General features: G+C 41.9%; 1 protein-coding gene and 1 pseudogene across 2 annotated transcripts; one reads left to right on the forward strand and one right to left on the reverse strand.

Moving 5' to 3' along the window:
• Positions 1 to 10: 10 nt before the first annotated feature.
• Positions 11 to 4,425, forward strand: LOC143610492 (uncharacterized; annotated as a pseudogene). Its single transcript, XR_013149599.1, has 5 exons — positions 11 to 76; positions 982 to 1,347; positions 1,432 to 1,627; positions 2,290 to 2,420; positions 2,553 to 4,425. The product of XR_013149599.1 is annotated as an uncharacterized LOC143610492 (transcript).
• Positions 3,542 to 25,487, reverse strand: LOC143610495 (protein WEAK CHLOROPLAST MOVEMENT UNDER BLUE LIGHT 1-like). The gene is made up of 5 exons (XM_077084962.1): positions 25,462 to 25,487; positions 11,165 to 11,483; positions 6,533 to 6,623; positions 6,336 to 6,466; positions 3,542 to 5,377 (listed from the first exon to the last, which is right to left on the reverse strand). Exons 1-5 carry the CDS (start codon positions 25,485 to 25,487, stop codon positions 3,542 to 3,544), a joined length of 2,403 nt encoding a protein of 800 aa, XP_076941077.1.
• Between the last annotated feature and the right edge of the window lie 916 nt (positions 25,488 to 26,403).

A 26,403-nucleotide genomic window follows, 5' to 3' on the forward strand; every position in this document is an offset into this window, starting at 1 on the left:
TTCCGGATTTTTTTTGCACACCGTCATTACACAACCCCCATACCGACGTCTGAACACTTGCTCCGGTCACATAACTGTAATCAGTTGTTTTTATCAAGGCACAACTAACTAACTAACTAACTGCTATCTATCGTAGTAAGGAGTTTAATGCAATAGGTATTATATATCATTTTGAAATCATCCGCTCAGATATATCATAAAATATATATAGATGTAATTGTTGTTAATTTTAATTTCGTTTCAGTTTCATTATCTTATTCCATCTCTATTTACACATTACATGAAACAATTGTTTTTTCAGAAATTTATATTTCTGATCAATCCGTTTTTATTTTTTTACACAGAATTAGGGTTTGAAAATTGGGGAATGTTAAGAATATTGTTAGCATTAGTTGTTATTTTGACGAGTATTTGACAAATACTTAATCGCACAAATATTTGTGTTAATGTTCGTTTGTTTAAGAAACAAACATGTTCGTGTTCGTTTGTTTAAATTCTCAACAAACAGTTCACAAACATAATTGAAAAAGGATAAGCGAACATAAACAAACATAAACGAACACAAACGAACAAATATAAAACATTAAGTAGATGATTCATTATTCATCCAAAAACGAACATAAATAAGCGAATATAAATGGACGAACGAAACACTTGTTCGTGTTCGCTCGTTTGATAAAATGAACACAAACTTTTTGTTCATGTTTGTTCAATTATTAAATGAACGAACATAAACGAACTTCCCGCTGAGCAGTTCATGAATTGTTCACTGAGCGTTCGGTTCGTTTACTGGCCTAAGGTCTCTACTAGTAACATCACAATTGTAAATTAAAATCACAACTTTCGCATTTTAATTCTTCCCTCTTTTGCCAACGGACCGCTTGTTTATACTATCAGCCAACGGACATGAACTAGAAAACTGTTCGTTTAAATCAAGGATCATGAGCATGCCTCGTTCGTGTTTGTTCGTTTGTTTACAAGTCTATTGTTAATTTGTACAGTCACCCGGTGTCGCTATATTATCGCAATGTCATCATTAACGTCAACTTCAAAGGCCGTGCGCCACTTTATCACATCGAAAACCAGTGGAAGATGGTTGATAAGACGTTTACAGAACAACCCTGAACTTGAACATCGTGTTCGAAGTCGATGTTTTAAAACCGTTACAAATGTTGAATCATTACCGTCTTCTTATCAAACGATTTGTCGCTCGCATAAAGATTTTCAGTTTTTGCAAAATACATCACCTAATATTCTAACTCAAAAGAGGGGATTTCTTGGATGCGGTGACGGGGATGAAGGAAGTAATGTTTTATCCAAAGTTCATGAGGAGAAACGTGTTATGGGGTAATTTCGTAATTTTGATCGCTCGTTGTTTCTTTTTTCAAGTGTTAATGAATGGAAAATTATTTTTCTTGGCTTTTGTTTTAGATATTCTCCCGAGCAGTTATTTGCAGTAGTGGCTGCTGTTGATATGTATCAGGATTTTCTTCCCTGGTGTCAACGATCGGATATAGTTAGGCGTTATTCGGATTCTTCGTTTGATGCTGAGCTGGAAATTGGTTTTAAATTTCTTGTTGAAAGTTATGTGTCTCACGTGCAGTTGGTGAAACCGAAAATGGTGAAGGTGAGGGTTTATTAATTTCTAAACGTAGAAATGTTTATAACCAAAATAAATTTACTCGTTGAAAAATCCTGGGTCCGCAACTATTTACAGGTTGAAATCAGGGGTGGACATTTCCGACAAAACATGAAAACAATCAGGTTTGGGGTTTTTGTATAAACTCTTTTAATAAATGGACTGTGTTCGGGTTGAGTTATTTAATTAAAATGGTCGTATTCCGGTTGACCTGTTTAACATGTTTAAGTTAATATGTCAACCCGAACCCGCCAACCTGTTTTCAAACCCTTTAACTTATATATTACAATTTACAACCCACCGATCCGTTTTCCATGTTTAGATAAATGGGTTTAGCGGGTCATGTTCGAGTTGATCTGTTAAACCCGTTTTATGAAACACGTCGACTTGCCAGCCTGTTTTTTAATCCATTTAGCCCATATATTACATTATTAAACCCACAACCTGTTGGCCATGTTTAGATAAATGGGCTAAATAGGTTGTGTTCTAGTTACACTATTTTATGTGTGTCGAGGTTAGGGTTAGTACTTTTGTTACAAATAAACATACTAGTCATGTTCAGGTTGAACAATTTACAATTCTACCTGCAAACCCGACACGATTAACACCCCATGTTAATGCATTTTGTCTTTCTTTTGTTTTAACTTCAGACGACGGTATCACAAAGCAGCCTTTTTGTCATTTAATAAACATTTGGGAGTTCAACCCGGGGCCCGTACCAGGAACATGCAACCTTCATTTCTTTGTGGATTTTAAGTTTCAGTCACCCTTATATTCACAGGTAATTATTATATTTTCAAACCCTTGAGAATTCTGTTATAAAGTTATAATAAAGTTATTTAATTTACTTGATGATATTTAGATAATCGGTTTGGAATATTATGATGAGTTGGTTTGTGATGGTGATCTGCAGATTGCATCTATGTTCTTCAAGGAAGTGGTTACCCGACTGGTTGGTTCGTTCGATGACCGTTGTCGTTTGATATACAGGCCCGGAGTCTCAGTTAACGAAGAAATAATTGAACGAAATGCGTGACAGTTTTAACTGGTACGTGGATTGTATTTTCCACCTTGTGGTGGACTTGTTAGTTTTCCAAAAAGTTGACCATTAATAATTAGTTAATGAATATGGCACAATAATTAGATTGGTAGTTTACTAGTATAGTTTTTGTAATCATATATTCATATTTAATATATTAATTATTTTGCAATTTAAGAAAAAGGTGTTGAAAATGCTTGAAGGTAACTCAACCTAGGTGAAGCTAATAAAAAATTTATAGTTTTTAGTTGACGAGTGCAAAGGAGTCAAGTCACTCATTAGCTACTCGAGATCGGCTTATATTGTGGGCTAGGTGAAGCTAAAAGATTGAATTGAGCCAAGCATAAACGAGCTCAAGCTTATATTGTGGCTCGTTTGCTAAATGAGTCTGAGCTTCACATATCTAGTTTTGACTACGTTTGCGAGCCTAAACGAGCTCTGGGTCAGCTCATTTACAACCCTGCGTGAATACCGAAAAATCAAATCATGATCGAATTAACTGAAAATTGACTGATTTTATGTGTTTCACCATAGAGACCATTCATCTAATTAACTATCTTCATGGACTGTCGATATAAATTACTTAAAAAATGATAAAATTAACAGATATTTTAAGGAAAGTTAGTGCAGTGCTGTTATTAAATTTAGAAGAAACTCAAATTTGCAACTTTTGGAACCTAGACTCTATAAATACATTTAGCAAAACCACATGAATCATATAAGAAAATTAACTCTAATGATAATACAACTAGTATTACAAGCCTAAATTACCACATTCAGAATCTTTTTAACATTATTCAAACTACCCATTCACCTCTATACAACAATGGCATTTTAAAAATCTTTGTATGATACAACAACATTCAAGTACCCTTGCTAAATAGTGGTTTCTTCTTCATATTAATAAAGTTCATCTTGGGCATCACCAGCTTCTTCCTCCTCCTAAAGAAACCCTTCCCGTCTTGCGCCGCTTCACCCGCGTTACTACTCCCTTCGGCCCCGCCATTACTCGTGCTAGGCGAAGCACTACCCGTTGACGGGCCCGGTGATGGGGGTGTCTCATAGCTCCCCTTTTGACTCAACCGTTTAAACAACCCAACCTTAGGAGCCGCCTCGGGCTTTTGTGTTGGGTCATCTTCACCCTTTCGTTTCTTTAACTCCTCTTCTATACTCAAAGTCGACTCTCGCGCCGTTTCCGCCCTTTGTATAGCCGCGTTTAACGCGTCTTTTCGGGCTGCGTTTTCCGAGTTTAGTTGTGTGAGTTTTTTTAAACTTTGCATTTCCGAATCCTTCGCTTCGTCTATTTTGGCATCGGCTTCTTTGATCCGTTTGTTTGCGGCCTCTTCGGCCGCGTGGGCCCGTTTACTCATTTCATAATATTCTTGTAATGAGATTGACACCCCGCCTTTCGGGTCATCGGGTTTTTGCGGGCTCTCGTTTAGCGCTTTAATCGCTCCTAAAGCTAGCTTCTCTTGAGCCCGGACTGCATCAATCTGCTTCTGAGTTGCAGCGAGTCGGCCCTCTATTGAGTTCACTCCCGATTTTGCTTCTTTGGCTTCTTCTTTAACTTTTTTCAAACCCGAGCGGGCCTTTTCGACTGATGCTCGGACCTTATCAGCTTCTTCACGGGCTTTTTTGAACTGTTTTGGGAGCTCCACGAGCTTTGCACGGGCTTCTTTTTCTCGTTTTCTAATGTTATCAAGTTCTGACTGTGTTCGTTTTAAATCCGACTCGAGGTTCACGACTGCTCCTGCTCCTGCTCCTGCTCCTGCTCCTAACCCTTTTTGCTTCCGTATGTTGTTTAATACTTGCTTTTCGCTTTCGAGCTTTGCGGTCAATGACGCTGCCGCGGTTTTCAAACACACAATCTCTTCACTAGTTCCTCCTATCTCACTATTAACCTCTTCAAGATTCTTTTTAGCACCCGCAACACCTGATTGTATATGTTTTCGGGTAAATTTGTCATCATCTTCTACCTCAGGCACCTTTCCTTGCATATAAATAGCTAATTCATCTTTTAAATTTCGAAGTAACCCGGATGAGGTTTCTAGTTTTGATCTTAAATCTTTAGCAAATACTATCTGTTCTTTAACATTTTTCAATTCATCTTCGGTTTGTTTAACCTCGATGTCCATATTAATTGCGTACTGATCACGGTATTTAGCTTCTTGAACCCGTTGTTCTTCGGCTTCTAAATGTGAGGCATGTGTGGATTCTATTGTTTCCTTTGTTGCTATTAGTTGTATAGTTAAATCTTCAACTAATCTTTCAGCTTCTTTAGCTTGTGAAACTATTTGTTGGGCCTTTTGAACCGCAGCGTCTCGTTCGGATATTAATATTTGATAATCTTTACGCGTTTCTTCGAGTTCGTTAGTGGCAGTTATGAGATCGGCAGCAGCGGCTTGGTGGCGGGCTTTGGCAACTTCTAGTTGGGTTTTGGCGGCAACGCTTGATTCATCTGCTATTCCTTGTTCCATTTCTTGGACCCTTAAATGGGCCAGTTCGGAATCTTGTTTGGCTTGGGTTTCTTCGGTTTGGGCCCGTTCGAGTTTTAGTTTTAGATCTTGGATGCAACGTTTGGCGCTGTCGAGTTCGTGTAACACATGTTCTTTTTCTTTCTCGGCTTGCTCAGATTTTTCTTTGAATGCTGGAATTTCTTGTTCGGCTTTTTCGAGCTCTTGCTCGATGTATTTGCGTCTCTGTTTGATCCAAAAAATAGTTTGGGTTAAACGGGTCAGGTTGATATTTTGTTTATTTTTAAAATAACTAAAATGGTAAAACATATATATATATATATGTATGTATATATTATTTTTACTGCAACAGTGACAGGTTGAATTGTGGAAACCGGACACAGCCCGTACTTTTATTCGTGTCAAAGATTTCAACTCTTAATCCGTATATATAAATTCGGGTCAACCTGAACACGGCCCAGTTAACCGGAGTATAAACTTGTCATCTATACCTGATATGTTCAAATTAATAAATCATAATTTTGTTTTTATCACAAGGATATTATCTTATTTAATTTTAACAATATAGTTTATCTGTTTAAATGAATTGATTTATTAGCAAAGTTTGTATTTTTATTTTAACCAAAATGTATGTGCAAACATATAGTAAAGACAAAACATATTTAAATTTTGAAACCTAAACAGGTTAACAGGCCAACCCGAACACGACCCATTATTTTTAAACAGCTTATACTTTCCAACCCAAACCTGATTTTTTTTGTCCCGTGTTTAGGGTCGTGTCAGGAACTGCCACCCCTAAATTTAGAGGTGCACATTGAGACCGGTTAATCGAACCAGAAATGATAACCAAACCCGTTCGGAACTGTTGATATAGAAACATGCTCGGAACCAAATTTAACCGCAGGTCCGGGACCGGTTTACAGTTTTGAAGCGACAACCAGTTTGGAACCGATGGTTCACAAACTGATGCTCAGGAACCGGTTTTGACCAAGTTGACCGGAAACCAAACCGAACCAGGTTAGGGTTACGAACCGATTTGTGCACCTGTAGTGGCAATATGGGCAAGTCATTCAGACCGAGTTTGTGTCAAACGGGTCATCTTATACATAAGTCCAACGGGTTGGTCAAACTGGGTCCGCATATTTTTTATATTATAATAAAATCATAAAAAGTTAAATCATACCTCAATGTTTTGAGCCCTATGAGCTTTCCAATCAACAATCACACCGAATTTCGAAACCGCTTCTTTAACCGACTCAAACGGTGCAGCCGTATCAATATGATGAACTTTGTTATCATCCTTTGCAAGCTGTTGTCTATTTGCTGGGCCATTTCTGTAGTCATTAACTTTCCATACATACTTATCAGCCTGTGGTTTATTTGAGGGGCTATTTTTGTCAACATTTGGTGAACCAAATTTTGAAAATTGATTTGAGCCATATTTGTCTACATTTGGAGAAATGCCAATATTCTCAACAATTTTATGTCCTGAAGTTGAATCTGGACTTAAACTTAAAAATGTATCTTCACTGCCATGTTCAGAGGAGGGTCGATCACCTGGATTTGATTCCGGTGGTAAAATAATCGGTTGTGGCCGTGTATCTGAAATATTGTTATTATCATTATCCCGAACCTTCTCTTCATCCATTCCGGAAATATCAGAGTCAGCCCGGTTTCTGAAATATTATTAGTCAATTATTTATAGAAGCATAAGATACAATGAGGATAATTACAAAGAAACTTAATCATATCTTCTAATTATGAGTTTGCTCATGTTTGTTTGTTAATAGTATTAACGAACGGTTTATGAACGGACGTAGTTGATCATAGATGAACAAACATAACTGGGTGAGCACCAATGAAAAGTAAAATGGATATCAGTTGGGCATAAAAAATTCATAAAATCAGAGTAAACTGTAATATCTGTAAAACAAGACTAAGTTTTAATGGGCCTAAAGAATTAAAATGGGCATATAAACAGTGAACGAACTTAAACTAACAAACATATATGAACAAACATATACGAGCCTAAATAAACGAACGTTAACATAAAATGAACGAACAAGACATGTGGTCATGTCGTTCGCTTAACAACAAAAAAGTTGTTCATGTTCGTTATTTTAGTAAATAAACGAACTTCTTGTCGAACGGTTCACTGAATGTACGGTTCACTTACGGACCTAGTTCTCTCTAATTGTATCTTGAGTAGATTTTGATCATTTTTAAGAATGGCCAACAAGCCCGTTAACAAACCTAACGTTCAGCGAACACTTCGGCAAAAAGTTCGCGTATTTAATGCAAGGTTGCAAAAGTCGCTAGGCGCTCCCAGGGCGGTCGACTAGGGAGTTGCGAGTACTCGGTCTAGGCGGGGTGTACTCGGGGAGTACTCGGACATGGTATTTTATAAAGAAATTCATTTTTCGGAGATTATATATATGTCAAATATCAAAAGTTTACTAAATATTCTACAGAATACACACAAAAAATACAAAAACAATTAATCAATAGCACATACATATTAGTTCAAAAAAAAGTTTCAATTGAAGAAAGACGTACCTCAAATGAACTTAAATAAGAGGTTTGCGAGTTTAGAACTTCGAATCGGATGATAATAATGGTGGTTGCGAGTTTAGAACTTTGAATCGGATGATAATAATGGTGGTTGCGAGTTTAGAATATAAATTAGGTTGCGTTTTAGCGTGAAAAAGAAAAAAAGTAGTGGTGGGCTCTTGGAGAAATTGAGTTTTTTTAATAAAATTCAAAATTTTGTTAAGACCGAGTTGGACCGCCTAGGTCCGAGTTGGGCCGCCTAGGTCCGATTCCGAGTTTTTTGACCTTGGAGAAGAAAAGCGGTGCAGTGAAGTGCCGAGGAGCGCCTAGGCGCCGAGTACTCGGCCGCCTAGGCCGAGTTTTACAACACTGATTTAATGTAAACAATCATGACCAAAAGATTTGTTCATTTAGTTAAACGAACGAGCATGAACACATGTATCGTTTCTTCATTTATGTTCATGAATAATTGTTTATGTTAGTTCATTTATGTTTGTTAGTTTATCAATGTTTAAGTTCGTTTGTTATATTATATTAAAAATTTTTGGCCCACGACAAGTTGGTTTAGTTTTAATAACTTTTTAGGCCAACGCATTATTTTTAACGCAACTTTTTAACTGGTTTTAGCTCAGTTATGTTTGTTCATCACTATCTATGTTTAGTTATGTTTGTTCATTCGTTTACGTTAATTTATACTCTAAACGAACAAATATAAATGACCACGAAAATGTTCATTTTCGTGACGAACAACATGCTCCATTCATGTTCGTCAGGTTCGTTTACAAGTCTACAAGCATGTAAACCTTATGGTAGTAACTTGCAGGCTAGATTTCCTTTTCCCACAGTTTTATATAAACATAACTAATTATTCTGTACCATAATCCCATGTTTTCATATAACAGAATTAGGTTAAACAAGGAGAATAAATAAACAAGTTCATCTACATTTACAAATCATAATCCCCAAATTAAAGCAATAATAAGATGTATTAATCGATTCCAGGGTTCAATTGTTTCAAAAATTCAATAAACCCCCCAAAATTCAATGATTAAACCTAAAATTATCAAGAATGTAGGGAGGGAGAGCATGCATGCATACCAGATAATCGTGAGAGTCAAATCCAGAAGCTTATTACGAGATCCCTCTGGATTTTGGCTCTCGAAGACTCCGATAAATCAACAATTATAGCTCCTATCACGTGGCATTGGAATCATATTAATGAATGATCATATCCTGGAATAAGAAACCAACGGAAAAGGAAACTTACCTCTGGAACTCTGGATGAAGATTTAAAGAATAATGCGTTTCGAATTGACCAACAGAATCGAATAATTTTTCATAAACTTGTCTATTTTTAGGTGATATTTTCTTGGGATTTTTGACGGCGAGAAGTTTGCATGCAGCTGCCGTACGTGGTATTATTATTATTGCTATTATTGTAGGATTAATAGGTTGGTGTAAGGAAATGACTTTACTGCCCTTGGTGTCACCTTATTATCGAGGGTGTTTAGTTTTTTAAAATATTCATTTTTATTATTATTATTATTATTATTATTATTATTATGTCATACAAATGAAACAATTGTATATGCATATTACATATAATATGCATATAATATGTTCAGTATAGACACCGCTTTACCTTGCGGGAGTGATGATGTGGCTGCCATGAAGGAAAGGACAGGACAAAAGTAGTGGTGGAACTTAAACATATATATTTGGGGTGGGGGTGGTGTTAATCATAAGTTCATAACTTAAGAAAAACCAAATTTTTTTCATTAAATAAATACCATATATCCAAAAAAAAAACTTGTTACTCATCAACGAAGATTATTTCAAATTATTTTATTAAAAAGATATTTCATAGCATATACCTAAAGATAAAGTAAGTTTATCTTTATATGTAAGAAATAAAGAATTATTATGTCATAGTTGAATCAGTGTTCAACATTCTTAATTCTTTAAAAATAAATAGCATGACCTTATTCAAAATAAATAGTCACTTCTATGACAATTTTTAAGGAGGGGGCAATAGCCCCTTGAATGTTCCGCCCTTGGGCGAAAGAAAAGTTTGGGCGGCGGGACTTCCATGTTGTGGTGATGGTAGCAAGAGGAAGAAGGGGACATCGCTTGTTGATATTGAGGCAACTGGGGATAGACTGGGCTTCACACAACGGGGAAGGGAGGGCGGTGATATTAGATGAGCGGTGCCTATACCTCGTAGCATAATACATGGTACATTATTCTAATGTATGGATGTTCATATCTACGATAGAGTCCCTCAATATTTTCTTAAGTCTTTATACCTTACATTTTCGTATTTTTGTTTTTCCTTTTTTTATGCAGCCTACTATTGACACATGGCTCAATAAAAAGAGTTACGTTTTGTTTTTCTCTTCAACTTTAAACTATGATGTTTTATAAAATTCTGAATATACTATTGCAACATGCTCATTTTTATCTCCGTCCCAGACTCCCAGCGTAGAGTTTGTTCAAAGCAGAGTTATACATATTAATGTAAAGGGGATCATTGGAACAAAAATGTACAAGCCGTCGAAGCTGCTTTAAGGCTTATTCTTTTTAAGAGTTGTATTTATTTATTTTCATTTTTCTTTTACGACCTTCAAAAAACATTATTTTAAAGTATACTAATTTTGTTGCGGTTACGTGCTTATAGCGGCGCTTCAACCTGAATATAGGCCATACTAACCTATTTATAAGTCTTGTCAGTATATATGTCAACCTAGTTTGATAAGTGAGATATATAGTTCAATCCTATAATGTTTTCAAAATGTCTTCTAATTGCATCTTTAATTTTGAGAAATGAAAGAATGAATTTATAGTTTTAGAAAAAATAATTATAAAAAGAGATGATAGTGGTGTAACTTAACATTGTGATCAATAGACAATAATGATTTTTTGTTGTATAAAATAAAATAAATCATAAATATAATAACCATCAATTATTATTAGACTGTTGTCACTATGTCACCCGTGCGCTGCTCGTAGGAGGATGTGCACGAGATTAAAGAGCCTCATCCACGGGTGGCGAAGAGAGAATGGGGGCCGTTAGCGTGGAAGTTTGTGTCCATGGAAGAGGAATGTGAGTTTGCGAGAGGGGGAAGGAGGTGGCCGTTGAGAGGAGAGAAACAAAACAAAAGGTCCAGTAAAGCTGTAAAGTCATACAACTAAATGAACATGAGAACATCGACAAGTTTTTAACTCGTCTCTCACTCACTACATTGACTATCTTTCATGTATTGCGTACATTTACTTATACAATTCTTGGATCTATCTTCTAAAATTTGATTATGTATCGAATTTATTGCTACCGAATTTCGAAACCGCTTCTTTAACCGACTCAAACGGTGCAGCCGTATCAATATGATGAACTTTGTTATCATCCTTTGCAAGCTGTTGTCTATTTGCTGGGCCATTTCTGTAGTCATTAACTTTCCATACATACTTATCAGCCTGTGGTTTATTTGAGGGGCTATTTTTGTCAACATTTGGTGAACCAAATTTTGAAAATTGATTTGAGCCATATTTGTCTACATTTGGAGAAATGCCAATATTCTCAACAATTTTATGTCCTGAAGTTGAATCTGGACTTAAACTTAAAAATGTATCTTCACTGCCATGTTCAGAGGAGGGTCGATCACCTGGATTTGATTCCGGTGGTAAAATAATCGGTTGTGGCCGTGTATCTGAAATATTGTTATTATCATTATCCCGAACCTTCTCTTCATCCATTCCGGAAATATCAGAGTCAGCCCGGTTTCTGAAATATTATTAGTCAATTATTTATAGAAGCATAAGATACAATGAGGATAATTACAAAGAAACTTAATCATATCTTCTAATTATGAGTTTGCTCATGTTTGTTTGTTAATAGTATTAACGAACGGTTTATGAACGGACGTAGTTGATCATAGATGAACAAACATAACTGGGTGAGCACCAATGAAAAGTAAAATGGATATCAGTTGGGCATAAAAAATTCATAAAATCAGAGTAAACTGTAATATCTGTAAAACAAGACTAAGTTTTAATGGGCCTAAAGAATTAAAATGGGCATATAAACAGTGAACGAACTTAAACTAACAAACATATATGAACAAACATATACGAGCCTAAATAAACGAACGTTAACATAAAATGAACGAACAAGACATGTGGTCATGTCGTTCGCTTAACAACAAAAAAGTTGTTCATGTTCGTTATTTTAGTAAATAAACGAACTTCTTGTCGAACGGTTCACTGAATGTACGGTTCACTTACGGACCTAGTTCTCTCTAATTGTATCTTGAGTAGATTTTGATCATTTTTAAGAATGGCCAACAAGCCCGTTAACAAACCTAACGTTCAGCGAACACTTCGGCAAAAAGTTCGCGTATTTAATGCAAGGTTGCAAAAGTCGCTAGGCGCTCCCAGGGCGGTCGACTAGGGAGTTGCGAGTACTCGGTCTAGGCGGGGTGTACTCGGGGAGTACTCGGACATGGTATTTTATAAAGAAATTCATTTTTCGGAGATTATATATATGTCAAATATCAAAAGTTTACTAAATATTCTACAGAATACACACAAAAAATACAAAAACAATTAATCAATAGCACATACATATTAGTTCAAAAAAAAGTTTCAATTGAAGAAAGACGTACCTCAAATGAACTTAAATAAGAGGTTTGCGAGTTTAGAACTTCGAATCGGATGATAATAATGGTGGTTGCGAGTTTAGAACTTTGAATCGGATGATAATAATGGTGGTTGCGAGTTTAGAATATAAATTAGGTTGCGTTTTAGCGTGAAAAAGAAAAAAAGTAGTGGTGGGCTCTTGGAGAAATTGAGTTTTTTTAATAAAATTCAAAATTTTGTTAAGACCGAGTTGGACCGCCTAGGTCCGAGTTGGGCCGCCTAGGTCCGATTCCGAGTTTTTTGACCTTGGAGAAGAAAAGCGGTGCAGTGAAGTGCCGAGGAGCGCCTAGGCGGCCGAGTACTCGGCCGCCTAGGCCGAGTTTTACAACACTGATTTAATGTAAACAATCATGACCAAAAGATTTGTTCATTTAGTTAAACGAACGAGCATGAACACATGTGAAGAAGCGTGGATCGACTCACTGGTAGACGATCTACTTTCCTCGGGTGTGATTATGCTATTTCACCGATGGTTTCTCTTGAATCTGATGTTCTTCCACCTACAAAACGAACAACACCGTCAACTTACCCTTCAGAAAGGGACAGAGGGGTCCTCTTTGGGGTAACCCTCCGGTGTGAGAATAAGTATTTGTGGGAGAAGATAATAATATGTGAGAGTAAGGAATTTGGAGTGTATTGCTTAATAGCTGAATACTCTGTAATTGGATGTTATCTGATGTATGTTACTGACTGTAACTGTTTGTGATTGAATGTAATTGAATATGATTGAATATGATTGGATGTCTCTCCTTGTGGAGTTGATGCTGTATTTATAGTGCTAGGGTTTCCACTGATTGGGCACAGCCTTGTTGGCCTCCTCCAATTGCTCTGCGCCACGTGTCCTCTGGGACACCTGGTGCTTTCTCATTGGTTATAATCACGTGGTAGCACATGGTTTATGCTGAGTTGTCCACCTTTCATTGGCAGCTGTCGACATCAGCATATTCTTATTCCTTAAAAAGATACCTTCTGGAAGGTTGTCTGACGTGCACAATCAAGGTTGCCCTAATCCTGATTTGGATAAGGACGAGGTTGATTATGTGCATGTATGATATGCGCCAATCCTGAGGATGCGCGAGGTCTTCTCTTTATTCTCACGCGCAGATGTTTCATGCGCAGATGTGATATGCACGAGCATGTGATATGCGCCGCGCGCTTATGCGCCACGCGCATATGTGATATGCGTGAGCATATGTGATGCGTGAGCATATGTGATGCGTGAGCATATGTGATGCCTGGGCATATGATGCCTGAGCATGTGTGGTGCCTGGGCATATGATGCCTGAGCATGTGTGGTGCCTGGGCATATGATGCCTGAGCATGTGATGCATGAGCATATGTGATATGCGCCATGCGCATAGGTTTTGGCTTTGTGCCTTCATAGTGTCTTGATTTCAAGCCTCTTGTCTATATCTTGTGGGTTGACCCGCCTTGCTCGGTGTTGAGGCGGGTACATACCTCTTCAAGCCCCCCCAGTCTAATGTGTGTGTTGTCTCGCGCTAGCGAGGCAAGATAGATATTAGACTTAACAATTTGTTCTTTTAGTAGGGGTTCGTCTTTTTCTTCTTATTATTCATCGTTGCGCGAAATTCTATCCTTTTGGTTGCAAACGAATCGTCCCTGTACGTGGTTGGTTGTTGCTGACGTGGGCCAGTGATGGAGACGTGTCAGACCTTTCGTGTGCTCGAGGTGCTACAGTTGCCTTTCGTGTCCCCTCACATGGTGTCAGGGACACGTGTCGCGCTCGCGTTGGTCCGTTCCTGCGAGTGGTGGCGCGTGAATTCTGGCAACAGGTGTAGAGTTTCTTTTCGTGTCCCCTCACACAGTGTCAGGGACACGTGTCGCGCTCGCGTTGGCTTACACCTGCGAGTGTGGGCGCGTGAAGTCCGACCAGCACCCATTTTCCTCTCTCCTGGGCCTATAAAAGCCAACCCTTAGAGTTTTTTATCCTTCATCTTGTTGTTTATTATTCAGAGCTCTTTTCTTTCTTTCCTTGTATTCCGATTACCCTTGTTCTGCTTCCAGCTATCTGTTCTTCAGAAGTTTCCCCTGTTCGATTTTACAGTTGTATGTCTGATAGCTCAGACAACACAATCTCCCCCATCCATTGCCGTAGAAAATCGTTAGTAATGTCTACATTGAAGAAGACCGGCAAGGGGAAGAAGGCTGCTGAGGTCTCATCGGAAGAGGTAGGGAGGGCCAAGGCCGTGAAGAGGTGGAATGAAATCCCCTGCAAACTGAGGCAGGCTGATCTTGACAGCCTTATCGCCTCTCAGGGTTTTCCCCCTCTGTTTGGCTGCATGTTGCCTGTGGCCGGGCAAACGGCGGCGGACCCGCCTTCCGGCTATATATCCCTTTATAGCCATTTTTTCACCCACTGCAACCTTCGTCTCCCGATGACAAGGTTTGTGGGTGCACTGCTTAAGTTTATGGGATTCATATATCCCAAGTCCATCCGTTTGGACTTGTGCGCATGACTCACTTTGAGTTCATGTGCAAATCCCAGCGCGAGGAGCCCACACCTCGGCGCTTTCAGTTTTTTTACAAGCCCAAGATCCAAGACTCTTGGTTCTCTTTTGTTCCTCGCAGTCAGAAGGTGAAGTGCTCCACTGTTTCATTCAAGAGCCTTCATGACTGGTCTGAGAGGTTTTTCTATATAAGGGCTGGTGTGATCCCTATCCGCATGACCATGCGCGAGATCTCTTCTGCGCCTGCGGATGTGGGTGTCCTCAAGAACCCAACTGGCGCCTGGGTTAATAAGTTGACCGCTGAACCATCCCCCGCCAAGAACATTTGTGAGGAGGCGCTGGTGAGGGTTGGTATGAGCAAGAGGTGGGCGGACAGCGCGCTTGAGCCCGTTATCCAAGTCGACGGCTTGTGTAAGTTTATCTCATTGCTTTACTTTTGCGCGAATATAATTCTTTTTGCTGATATCATTTGACTTGTTTTGTGCAGTCACCAAGGAGTATATCCACGCCGCATATGATGAGCATATGGAGGGTGGCTCCGTCGCGCTCGGCGCTGGGGAGGTTGGTTTCCCCGATCGCTTCGATGACATGTTCATCCCTGTTGATCTGGGATTTGTCTTCGACAGCGATGCGCCTGGTAAGCCCTTGTACTTATGCATTTTCCTTTATAATACCAAATTTTGCTAACACTTCTGTTGCGTGTATTGTAGATGCGCTTGAAAACTACGAGCTGGAGCTCGTGGAAGAGGAGGAGGAGGAGGAGGCGCCCCAACTAAAGCGTAAAGCTAAGGGGAAAACTGGCGCGGGGGCCAGTAAGAAACAGAAGAAAGATGTTGCCCCTGTTGTTCAGGATCCTCCTACTCAGGCGGGGGTATTTGGGAAAACCCTTGAGTTTACCACCAAGGTTTCCTTGTCTTCCCTGCCTCAAAAAGTGGGCAGACCTCCTGTCCACCTGAGGCATGGTGCCACTACCTCCTCCCTTCGCGCGGCGGAAAAGGGAAGCGGTGTTGCGCCTTCGACAGGTATACTTTGCTTATCCTTTATGTCTCTATGAGCGCGATTCTGATAGAATTACTAATGAATCTTTGCTCACTCAAATGATTGTAGAGCCGGCGACAGCGCGACAAGATGCCGAGGCTGCGCCGGAGGTCGCTTCGAAGTCCCCCGTTTTACCCTCAAAGAAGGGTAGAATGGACTTCATGGCGATGTTTGCTTCGCGAACGCAGTTGCGCCAAGGTACGTATTGCGCTCTTATTTTCTGACTTTCTTTTAGATCAAGTCATGAACCATTTCTTTTTGTTGATTTTTTCATAGAAGCCGTAGCTGGCGTACAAGCTGCTGGCGGCACTCCTGGCGCCGGTGCCAGCGCCGTTGGCTCTGCTCCTGCTCCTGCAAGCAATGAATCTCCCCTCATCGGGATTACTAAGGAGCAGGAGGCCGTTTTGCGCGCCGACCTGGCGGCGTCGAGACCTCCCTCACCTCCTCCTGCGCACAGGCCTCCTCGCGAGACCGATTTTGGCTCTAGGTCGCAGGAGAAAAGGCCTGTTTCCGAGGAGGATGAGGAGTTTGAAGTTGAAGACTCCGACCGCGGGTCGCGCCAGTCCTGCAGCGTCACGAGGCTTCTCGGCGGAGCCTTCTCGTGGGGCTGGCGCTGACTTTTCTGCTTCATCCCCGCAGGTATAGTTTCTTTTTTGCTCCGCTGCGCGGACTTCCATCTTAATGTTTTGATAACTTAGATAATTACTTTGCTTTTGCAGGAAGCCGATCACATTTACCGCCCGAGATGGAATATAACTGAAGACAGCACATTTCAGTCCATGGGTGTGTGGTGCGGAATTCTGGGCTCATGCTGTGCCTCCATCCGAAAGGAGGTTCCAGGAGGACCGCGCTCGCGACGACTTGCTCAATGATCATATGTTTGCTGGGTCGGCCTTCTTTGCTGCCTCCCAAGAGCTTCGCTCTGATTACGTAAAAGTACGTGATGCTCTTGCGGAAGCCAAGCAAGAGGCTAAGGTGTCTGCTTGGCATCTTTCTGATGCTCGCGAGAGAGCTGAAAAGCTCCAAGCAGAGCTCAGTGAGAACAGAGCCAGTGCCAACAGCGCCTTCGTGAAGCGGGGTCATGAGCTTCAGGCTGCGCGGGAGAAGCTGCATGCGGCGGAGGCGGACGCGGCCAAGTACGCGCGCCGAGGCGCGCGACTTGGAGCTGGAGGCGGAGGCGCGTGACCGAGCTCTTGTCCAGTCTATCACTGAAAAATCATCACTGGAGAGTGAGGTTGCGCGCCTGAAGAAAGAGCTGGCGGCCGCGCAGGCCGATAAAGATGAAGCCCTGGCGACGGCAGCGTCTAGCCAGGAAGCACTTGATGCTGCGCCGGGCGGAAAAAGAAGAAATCTTGGCGGCAAGCAGCGTCCGACAAAGAGGAGCTAAAAAAGACTAAGGAAACTGTTGAGTTATTAAACTCTCAGGTTCCTGCCCTCGAGACGTCTGTTGCTGGCCTCGCGCAGGATCGCCATTGGCTGATCTCACAGGGCATGACTCGTTGCGCTTACGCGATGAAATACTTAGGCGAGTTTCAGGCCCTGGTGATGGATTGCAACGCTGCCGCGCGCTTGGTGGGCCGAGCTGAAGGGTTCACGGATGGTTATGAATATGGCATGTTGAAGAAGAACCCATCCGAGTACCCTTATCAGAGCAACGCTGCCTGCGCGGAAATGGCCGCGATGGGGGAGAAGTATATGAATACTCTCATTCCCATCCTTGCGCAGGTATTTTAACCTTAATGAGATTACCTTGACTTATTTTCTAAGTCTTTTTGTACTCATATTTTTGCTTATGATTTGCAGATATCCGCGCTTGCTGACCAGCCCGACCTCGGCGCGCTAAAGAAATTACTTGACGAGTGCAAAGGGGCTGGTAGCGGCGATGATGGCGCGGGGAATGCTGGCGTTGCTAGCGGCTCTGGCGTGGCTAAAGGATCCGCTCCTGACACTGTTGCGATAGAAGACTCCATTCAAGACGAACAACTTGACTATGGTCAGTTTGGAGATGACGAGGAGCAGGCTGCGCCAGATGCTGAGGGCAGTGATGAGGATGATGAAGAGGCTGATGTCAACGTGGAGACTTTAGAAGCCCTTCATTTTTTTTTTTTTTTTTTTATTTGTAGTTTGTATCTCATCTTGTAAACTTGTAAATTTCAATGCTTTGGAATGAAATTTTGTTTTTCCCTTCTTCGCATCTTGCGCATTCCCATTCATCTCTTTATATAAGATATGCTTGCACGTTGGAATAAGAACAAGGTTGTAAGGAATTTATTATACTTAACCCTTGTCATATTGTAAGTGATTTTGCCATATCTTGATTATGTTGACACGTGTCTTGGCGCTGTCATTATTCCTCTTTTGCGCGACGTTATCGCGCGTTTATGGAATTATGAGTTTTTTAGCCTTACGCGTCACTGCGTTACTCAGATATCCATTACAATTTTATGCGCGACCTCGACCTGAGACCTTAACAACTATGTTTTGGCATTCGCTTTGCCTTAGTTGTGCTTAGGTATTTTTATGGTCAGTCTGCGCAGCATGTAGAATGGATGTTGTGAGTGATTTGAGCTAAGGCTCACATTATTGGGCTAAGGCCCTGACGTTTTAGAGTTAAGACTCGTTAACGCGTTTGAGCTTGTTGCTCGCGCATGTATGTTTTACTTCGTTTTATTTTGTTTTGATGTCAATACAATGTTGTCATATTGCTCAAAATTAATAAAGGGAAGTGTGAAACATGTATGCAAAAGGTAATAGAATTGGGCTAAGGCCCTGACGTTTTAGAGTTAAGACTCGTTAACGCGTTTGAGCTTGAAGCTCGCGCATGTATGTTTTACTTCGTTTTTATTTCGTTTTGATGTCAATACAATATTGTCATATTGCTCAAAACTAATAAAGGGAAGTGTGAAACATGTATGCAAAATAGAATCCACATTAAGAGAAGATAGCGCGTATCATTATTCATAATTGCTTAAAAAGCCTTGATTACAAACTTGATATTTTTTACATGAAACATTTTCTAAGCTGTGCCGCGTTCCATGCGCGCGGGATCTTCTTTCCGTTCAAATCTTTTAAAGCATATGCGCCTTTCCCCAATTCTTCTGAGATTTGATACGGTCCCTCCCAATTGGGTGACATTTTTCCTGGGGGTATCGCGCGGCTAGCTTCATTGTTTCGAAGGACAAAATCATTTTTCTTGAAGTGGCATTCTTTCACACGCTGGTTGTAATATTTTTCCAGTTTTTTCTTGTACTTGGCTTCACTGATGATAGCCGCCTCTCTGCGCCCTTCAAGTAAGTTGAGATCCAACCTTCTTTCGCGCTCGTTATCAATCTTGCTCATCATGAGCACTCTATGGGATGGGCATCCAATTTCTGCTGGAATCATTGCCTCCGTTCCATAGGTTAGGCTGAACGGGGATTCGCCATTGCTGGTTTTGCTTAATGTCCTGTGTGCCCACAAGACATTAGGTAGCTCTTCGACCCAAGAATGGGATTCTCCTTCCAACCTTTTCTTCAGCCCATTTAACAAGCTTTGGTTCGCGCGTTCCACTTGTCCATTCCCCTGAGGGTGATAAACTGAGGTGAAAATTTGGTTGATGCGCAATTCCTTGAGCCAGCTGGATATCTTCTTGTCAGTGAATTGTTTGCCATTGTCGCTCACAATTTCCATGGGCAAGCCAAAACGGCATATGATGTGGCTCCATATAAACTGCTTCATCGCTTCGGCTGTGATTTTTGCTAGTGGCTTGGCTTCAACCCATTTTGTGAAATAGTCTACTGCCACTACCAAAAATTTTACTCGCCCTGGCGCTTGCGGTAGGGGACCCACAATGTCGATTGCCCATTTGTGGAAAGGCCATGCTGAGGTTACTGGAATCAAGTTGTTTTTTGGCCGCATGGTGTTTGGCGCATAGCTCTGACATGCTTTGCATTTTTGGATCTCCTTTAGAGCGTCCAAGTACATGCCTGGCCAATAGTAGCCTGCGCTCATTGCCTTGGCAACCACCATGCGCGGGCCAGCATGAATTCCACAGATTCCTTCGTGTATCTCTCTGATCACATAGCTTGCTTCCTCAGCATCTAGGCATTTCATGAGCGGCCCAAGATAAGAGCGTCGATATAATGTACCATCAAGCAGTTCATAGTTCTGCGCCTTGTGTCTTATCTTCCTCGCCTGTGCGCGATCGTCTGGTACTCTTCCCTCCTTCAAGAATTCCATTATTGGAGTTATCCATGATGAAGGGGTTGTATGAGTTACAAGGACAGACTTCGCTACCACCGACGGGTTGCTCATTACCTCTACCCTGACATCTTTGCCAAAGTGATCGAAACTGGTTGATGCCATCTTACTCAGCGCGTCTGCAGATTTGTTTTCACTGCGCGGAATATGAATAATACTGAAGCAGTCAAATTGCTCGATGAGCTTTTTCGCCTGCTCTAGATACAGAGGCATGGTGTTCTCCTTGGCATCATAAAGGCCATTGACCTGTGCTGCTACCAAGTATGAATCAACATGGGCCTCTAGCTTTTTAACTCCAAATTTGTGCGCGATGCGCAACCCAGCCAGCAGGGCTTCATACTCAGCCTCATTGTTGGTGCTCTTGAAGTCCAACCTGATGGCGTAAGTATATTCATGATTCTCTGGATCCACCAGTTTTAGGCCTGCGCCGGACCCTTCGTTGTTTGAAGCTCCGTCAGTGAACAATCTCCAAACATTTTCTTCATCATCGGCTCGCGGAGGGTCTACCTCGCGCTGAGCCTCTTCAATTTTTTCTTCTGGAATTTCCGCGATGAAATCAGCTAAAACTTGTCCCTTTATTGCTGGACGGGGCTTATAGGAGATCGTGTGCTCTCCTAATTCCAGCGCCCACTTTGTCAGCCTTCCCGAGAGCGCGGGGCGCCGCAAGACTTGCTGGATGTTGTAACCAGTCAGTACTTCAATGGGATGACCATTGAAATATCTATGAAGCTTGCGCGACGCGTGTGTTAGTGACAAAACTAACTTTTCCATGATGGAGTAGCGCGTCTCAGGATCTGTCAGCACCCGACTCACATAGTATATTGGCGTTTGGATTCCCTTGCGATCCACCAACAATACTGCGCCGATGGCGCGCTCTCCTGCTGATAGGTACAGTGTCAGAGTTTCACCAGGAAGTGGAGCTGTGAGCGCGGGCAGATTTATCAAACATTCTTTAATCTCACTGAAAGCTTGCTCGGCCTCAGGAGTCCATTTGAATTGGCTTTTCTTTAAGCAATTCCTCAATGTGTTGACAAACGGGGTAGATTTGCTTGCATGGTTCGCTAGGAACCTGTTGATTGAAACCAATCTACCATTCAGCTTCTGGACTTCTTTCATGGTGGATGGCGAGGGCATGTCAAGGATGGCCTCCACCTTCTCCGGGTTCACCTTGAAACCATCCTTGGTGACCATTACACCTAGAAATTTTCCCTCCAGTACGCCGAAAGTACATTTGCTCGGATTGAGCTTCATGTTAACTTCCTTTAGGCGTCCAAGGGTTTCTTCGATGTCTTTGAGCATTTGCTTTTCCTCCCTGCTCTTGATCACCAAATCATCCACATAGACTTCTAGGTTTCTTCCGATTTGCTCGCTGAAAACGGCATCCATAAGTCTTTGGTAGGTGGCGCCCGCATTCTTCAAACCAAAGGGCATTTTTGTGTAGCAAAAAACACCCTTGTCGGTTCTAAATGCGGTATTGTCCTCATCTTGTGGTGCCATTTGAATCTGGTGGTAGCCTTTGTAGGCATCCAGGAAACATTTGAGCTTGAATGGCGCCACGGAGTCCACCTTTGCGTCGATGTTTGGGAGGGGGTAACAATCTTTTGGGCACGCTTTGTTGAGGTCTTTGAAGTCAATGCACATCCTCCACGACCCGTTACTTTTCTTTACCATCACTGGATTGGCTACCCACGTCTGGTATCGTATCGGGAGGATGATGTTTGCGCGCAGTAAATCCTCAACCTGCTCATTCATGGCCCTCGTTTTCTCATCCCCCATGACTCTCTTCTTTTGAGCAATTGGCTCTACAGACTTGAACGTGTTGAGAGAATGTTGTGCCAGGTCTCGCGGAACCCCAGTCATATCAGAGTGTTGCCACGCAAAGACCGACATATACGCTGTGAGCAACCTTTTCATTCTCAACCTCGTGTCGTCTGATATCGTAGCGCCAATTGTGATTTTTTGCTCCGGGAATTTCGGGTTGAGAATCCATTCCTCTGGCGCGTTTTCTGCCATTGGAATTTTTATTCTCCCCTCCCGCGGAGTACTTGTCACTGCGCACAAATGATCTCGGTATACAAAAGTTACACCTGTTGGTGTTGGGAACCCCAACGCGCCGTGCGCTGGCGACGGTATGGCGTTGAATTGGGCAATCGTTCCCCTACCCAAGATCATATTGTGGCAAGAAGTGGTGGGCAAGACCAAGAAGTTAACAACTTCGGCTCGCTTGTGTTTCTCATCCCCCATAGTTAGCTCAAATTGTATTTGACCTAGGGGATGAATGATTTCATTTGAAACACCAGAGATTGGTGCATTCACAATTTCAAGCCTTGCTTGGTCTGCCGGATCCAGTTTCCTGAAGCATTGCTCATACATGATGTCTGACTCGCTGCCAGTGTCCACCAGGACTTTTGACACTTCGTAATGAGCAATATGTGTAGTGATGACCAGAGGACTGCTAATTGAAGGGCCTCCCCTGATTCTTGGGAAGATTACTTGTTGCTCGCGCCAATCTCCTTGGATTTGCGCGCTTCTTTTTCTTGATGTTTGCCCTTGCCTTCCTCCCTCGGCTACACAGATTCTTTTGTACCTTTTGCTGGCAGAGGCTCCTTCTGGTTGTTCATTTTCTGGTCTTGAGTTTTTCACCAGGTGAGCCAGCTTGCCTGATTTCACATCCTTTTCAATTGCATTCTTCAAGTGGTGGCATGCATCAGTGTTGTGCCCTGTGGATTTGTGAAATTCCTAGTACTTGCCACTGTCTGATGGTCCCTTGTAGTGTAGTGGCTTGGGGCTTTTGAATTGGACATTTTTAGTGCTTAACACCTGTGAAGGCGTTTTAGTGAGGGGAGTCCATATTCTTGGCAGAGGTCTGTTAGGATCTCTGCCGCCTTCCCTCTTGTCACCCTCCCCGCGATTACGAACATCTTTTTGGGGCTGGGGTGAGCTTGGTTGCGCCTGCTTTTCTGCGGAAGAAAAACTGGTTGGTTGCAACCTGGACCATACAGAGTTCTGTTTGCCCCTTTTTTCTTTGCTGCGCGGTGACTCAGCTTGATGCGCTCTTTCTCTTGCCCTATCTTGGGCAATTTGTTTTTCATTTCTCGCGAAAACTCGCGAGGCTTCCATTAACTTGGCCCACGTGGTGGGCATGCCATCTCTGCTTACGAGAGCTCGGCGGAGTTGATCACTGCGCGCGCCTTGTATAAAGGCCACGCGCAATAGTTGCTCAGTGATACCTCCGATTGCCAGAGACTCCTGATTGAAACGAGTGATGTAGTCTTCAATCGTTTCATCATTCCTGCGCACGCAGTGCATGATGTCATCAGGGTCGCGCGTGTGTCTGCGCTGCTGTACGAAGTGGGCTTGGAACTTTTCCAAAAGTTCCTCGAACCCATCGATTTGCCCAGTCGGCAAGCTCTCGAACCAGACACGCGCCGCGCCCGTGAGGCAGCGAGCAAACATGTGACACCATGTTGGCATCGTCCAGCTCTCTAGGTTTCCCGTGTTGTAAAAACCTTGCAAGAAATCGTCTGGATCTGTTGTGCCGTCATATTTGCCCAAACCACTTGGCATCTTGGTTTTGTGCTGGATGGGAGCCTTAGCGATGCGCTCAGTGAACTTTGAATGTTTCACCAAGATGGCTGGTCTGTACGGTGTGGTTACGTCCACTTGCCCTCTAACTGGTGGGCTGTACGGTATGTGCAGATCCAGATCGGCTCTGGCTCCAGGCGCCATGTTCACAGGCGCGCGGAGCTGTGAGCCTCCTGCATGAGTATCTCGCGTCTTCCTCATGCTGTGCACTTCTTCATCACTGAACTCAGTGTGTGCAGTGTGAACAGAATGTCCTTCTTCCGGCGCGCGCGGCCTTTTTGTTCCATGAACAGTTTGCTTATCAAACGCTTGCCTTTGCGTTAAGTCGGCTAGCTTTTTCTGTTTGACCATCTCATTGTACTTGTCCATTAGACGCCGCTGCTCGTTTATGAGCCATTCTTTAGGATCATTTGTTTCATCTTCTGGACCCATTGGTCCTTTTTGTTTCGCGCCGGCAAGATTTTGTAACGTGAGATCGTCTGGAGGAGTTTCAGTCTGGCCGTGAGGAGTTGTGATGAAGGGACGGTTACTGGTGGTGCGCGTAGAATCACGCGGCCCCCTCAGAAACTGCTGTCCCTCATTAACATCCTCACGTTCAATATCCTCCAGAACTTGATCAACGTTATGAACGCCGGAAACTATGGTGATTTTTTTTTATATATAGATCTGATGAGATCTGATTGCCGTTGTAACAGTGGATGGCGCCAATGAAGAAGCGTGGATCGACTCACTGGTAGACGATCTACTTTCCTCGGGTGTGATTATGCTATTTCACCGATGGTTTCTCTTGAATATGATGTTCTTCCACCTACAAAACGAACAACACCGTCAACTTACCCCTCAGAAAGGGACAGAGGGGTCCTCTTTGGGGTAACCCTCCGGTGTGAGAATAAGTATTTGTGGGAGAAGATAATAATATGTGAGAGTAAGGAATTTGGAGTGTATTGCTTAATAGCTGAATACTCTGTAATTGGATGTTATCTGATGTATGTTACTGACTGTAACTGTCTGTGATTGAATGTAATTGAATATGATTGAATATGATTGGATGTCTCTCCTTGTGGAGTTGATGCTGTATTTATAGTGCTAGGGTTTCCACTGATTGGGCTCAGCCTTGTTGGCCTCCTCCAATTGCTCTGCGCCACGTGTCCTCTGGGACACCTGGTGCTTTCTCATTGGTTATAATCACGTGGTAGCACATGGTTTATGCTGAGTTGTCCACTTTTCATTGGCAGCTGTCGACATCAGCATATTCTTATTCCTTAAAAAGATACCTTCTGGAAGGTTGTCTGACGTGCACAATCAAGGTTGCCCTAATCCTGATTTGGATAAGGACGAGGTTGATTATGTGCATGTATGATATGCGCCAATCCTGAGGATGCGCGAGGTCTTCTCTTTATTCTCACGCGCAGATGTTTCATGCGCAGATGTGATATGCACGAGCATGCGATATGTGCCGCGCGCTTATGCGCCACGCGCATATGTGATATGCGTGAGCATATGTGATGCGTGAGCATATGTGATGCGTGAGCATATGTGATGCCTGGGCATATGATGCCTGAGCATGTGTGGTGCCTGGGCATATGATGCCTGAGCATGTGATGCATGAGCATATGTGATATGCGCCATGCGCATAGGTTTTGGCTTTGTGCCTTCATAGTGTCTTGATTTCAAGCCTCTTGTCTATATCTTGTGGGTTGACCCGCCTTGCTCGGTGTTGAGGCGGGTACATACCTCTTCAACATGTATCGTTTCTTCATTTATGTTCATGAATAATTGTTTATGTTAGTTCATTTATGTTTGTTAGTTTATCAATGTTTAAGTTCGTTTGTTATATTATATTAAAATTTTTTGGCCCACGACAAGTTGGTTTAGTTTTAATAACTTTTTAGGCCAACGCATTATTTTTAACGCAACTTTTTAACTGGTTTTAGCTCGGTTATGTTTGTTCATCACTATCTATGTTTAGTTATGTTTGTTCATTCGTTTACGTTAATTTATACTCTAAACGAACAAATATAAATGACCACGAAAATGTTCATTTTCGTGACGAACAACATGCTCCATTCATGTTCGTCAGGTTCGTTTACAAGTCTACAAGCATGTAAACCTTATGGTAGTAACTTGCAGGCTAGATTTCCTTTTCCCACAGTTTTATATAAACATAACTAATTATTCTGTACCATAATCCCATGTTTTCATATAACAGAATTAGGTTAAACAAGGAGAATAAATAAACAAGTTCATCTACATTTACAAATCATAATCCCCAAATTAAAGCAATAATAAGATGTATTAATCGATTCCAGGGTTCAATTGTTTCAAAAATTCAATAAACCCCCCAAAATTCAATGATTAAACCTAAAATTATCAAGAATGTAGGGAGGGAGAGCATGCATGCATACCAGATAATCGTGAGAGTCAAATCCAGAAGCTTATTACGAGATCCCTCTGGATTTTGGCTCTCGAAGACTCCGATAAATCAACAATTATAGCTCCTATCACGTGGCATTGGAATCATATTAATGAATGATCATATCCTGGAATAAGAAACCAACGGAAAAGGAAACTTACCTCTGGAACTCTGGATGAAGATTTAAAGAATAATGCGTTTCGAATTGACCAACAGAATCGAATAATTTTTCATAAACTTGTCTATTTTTAGGTGATATTTTC

The sequence above is a fragment of the Bidens hawaiensis genome, unplaced genomic scaffold, assembly GCF_021521415.1.
Source record: "Bidens hawaiensis isolate Kalapana, Puna unplaced genomic scaffold, B.hawaiensis_p1.1 tig00026578_1, whole genome shotgun sequence".
In the NCBI taxonomy this organism is placed as follows: Eukaryota; Viridiplantae; Streptophyta; class Magnoliopsida; order Asterales; family Asteraceae; genus Bidens; species Bidens hawaiensis.

Excerpts from the sequence above, each read along its gene's own strand:
- LOC143610495 (XM_077084962.1), bottom strand. The coding sequence starts at position 25,487 with ATGAAGAAACGATACATGTTGAAGAG. Across the intron at positions 11,484-25,461 it reads AAACGATACATGTTGAAGAG|AAACCGGGCTGACTCTGATA; the intron begins GTATGTACCCGC and ends ATAATATTTCAG. Across the intron at positions 5,378-6,335 it reads ATAGGGCTCAAAACATTGAG|AGACGCAAATACATCGAGCA; the intron begins GTATGATTTAAC and ends TGGATCAAACAG.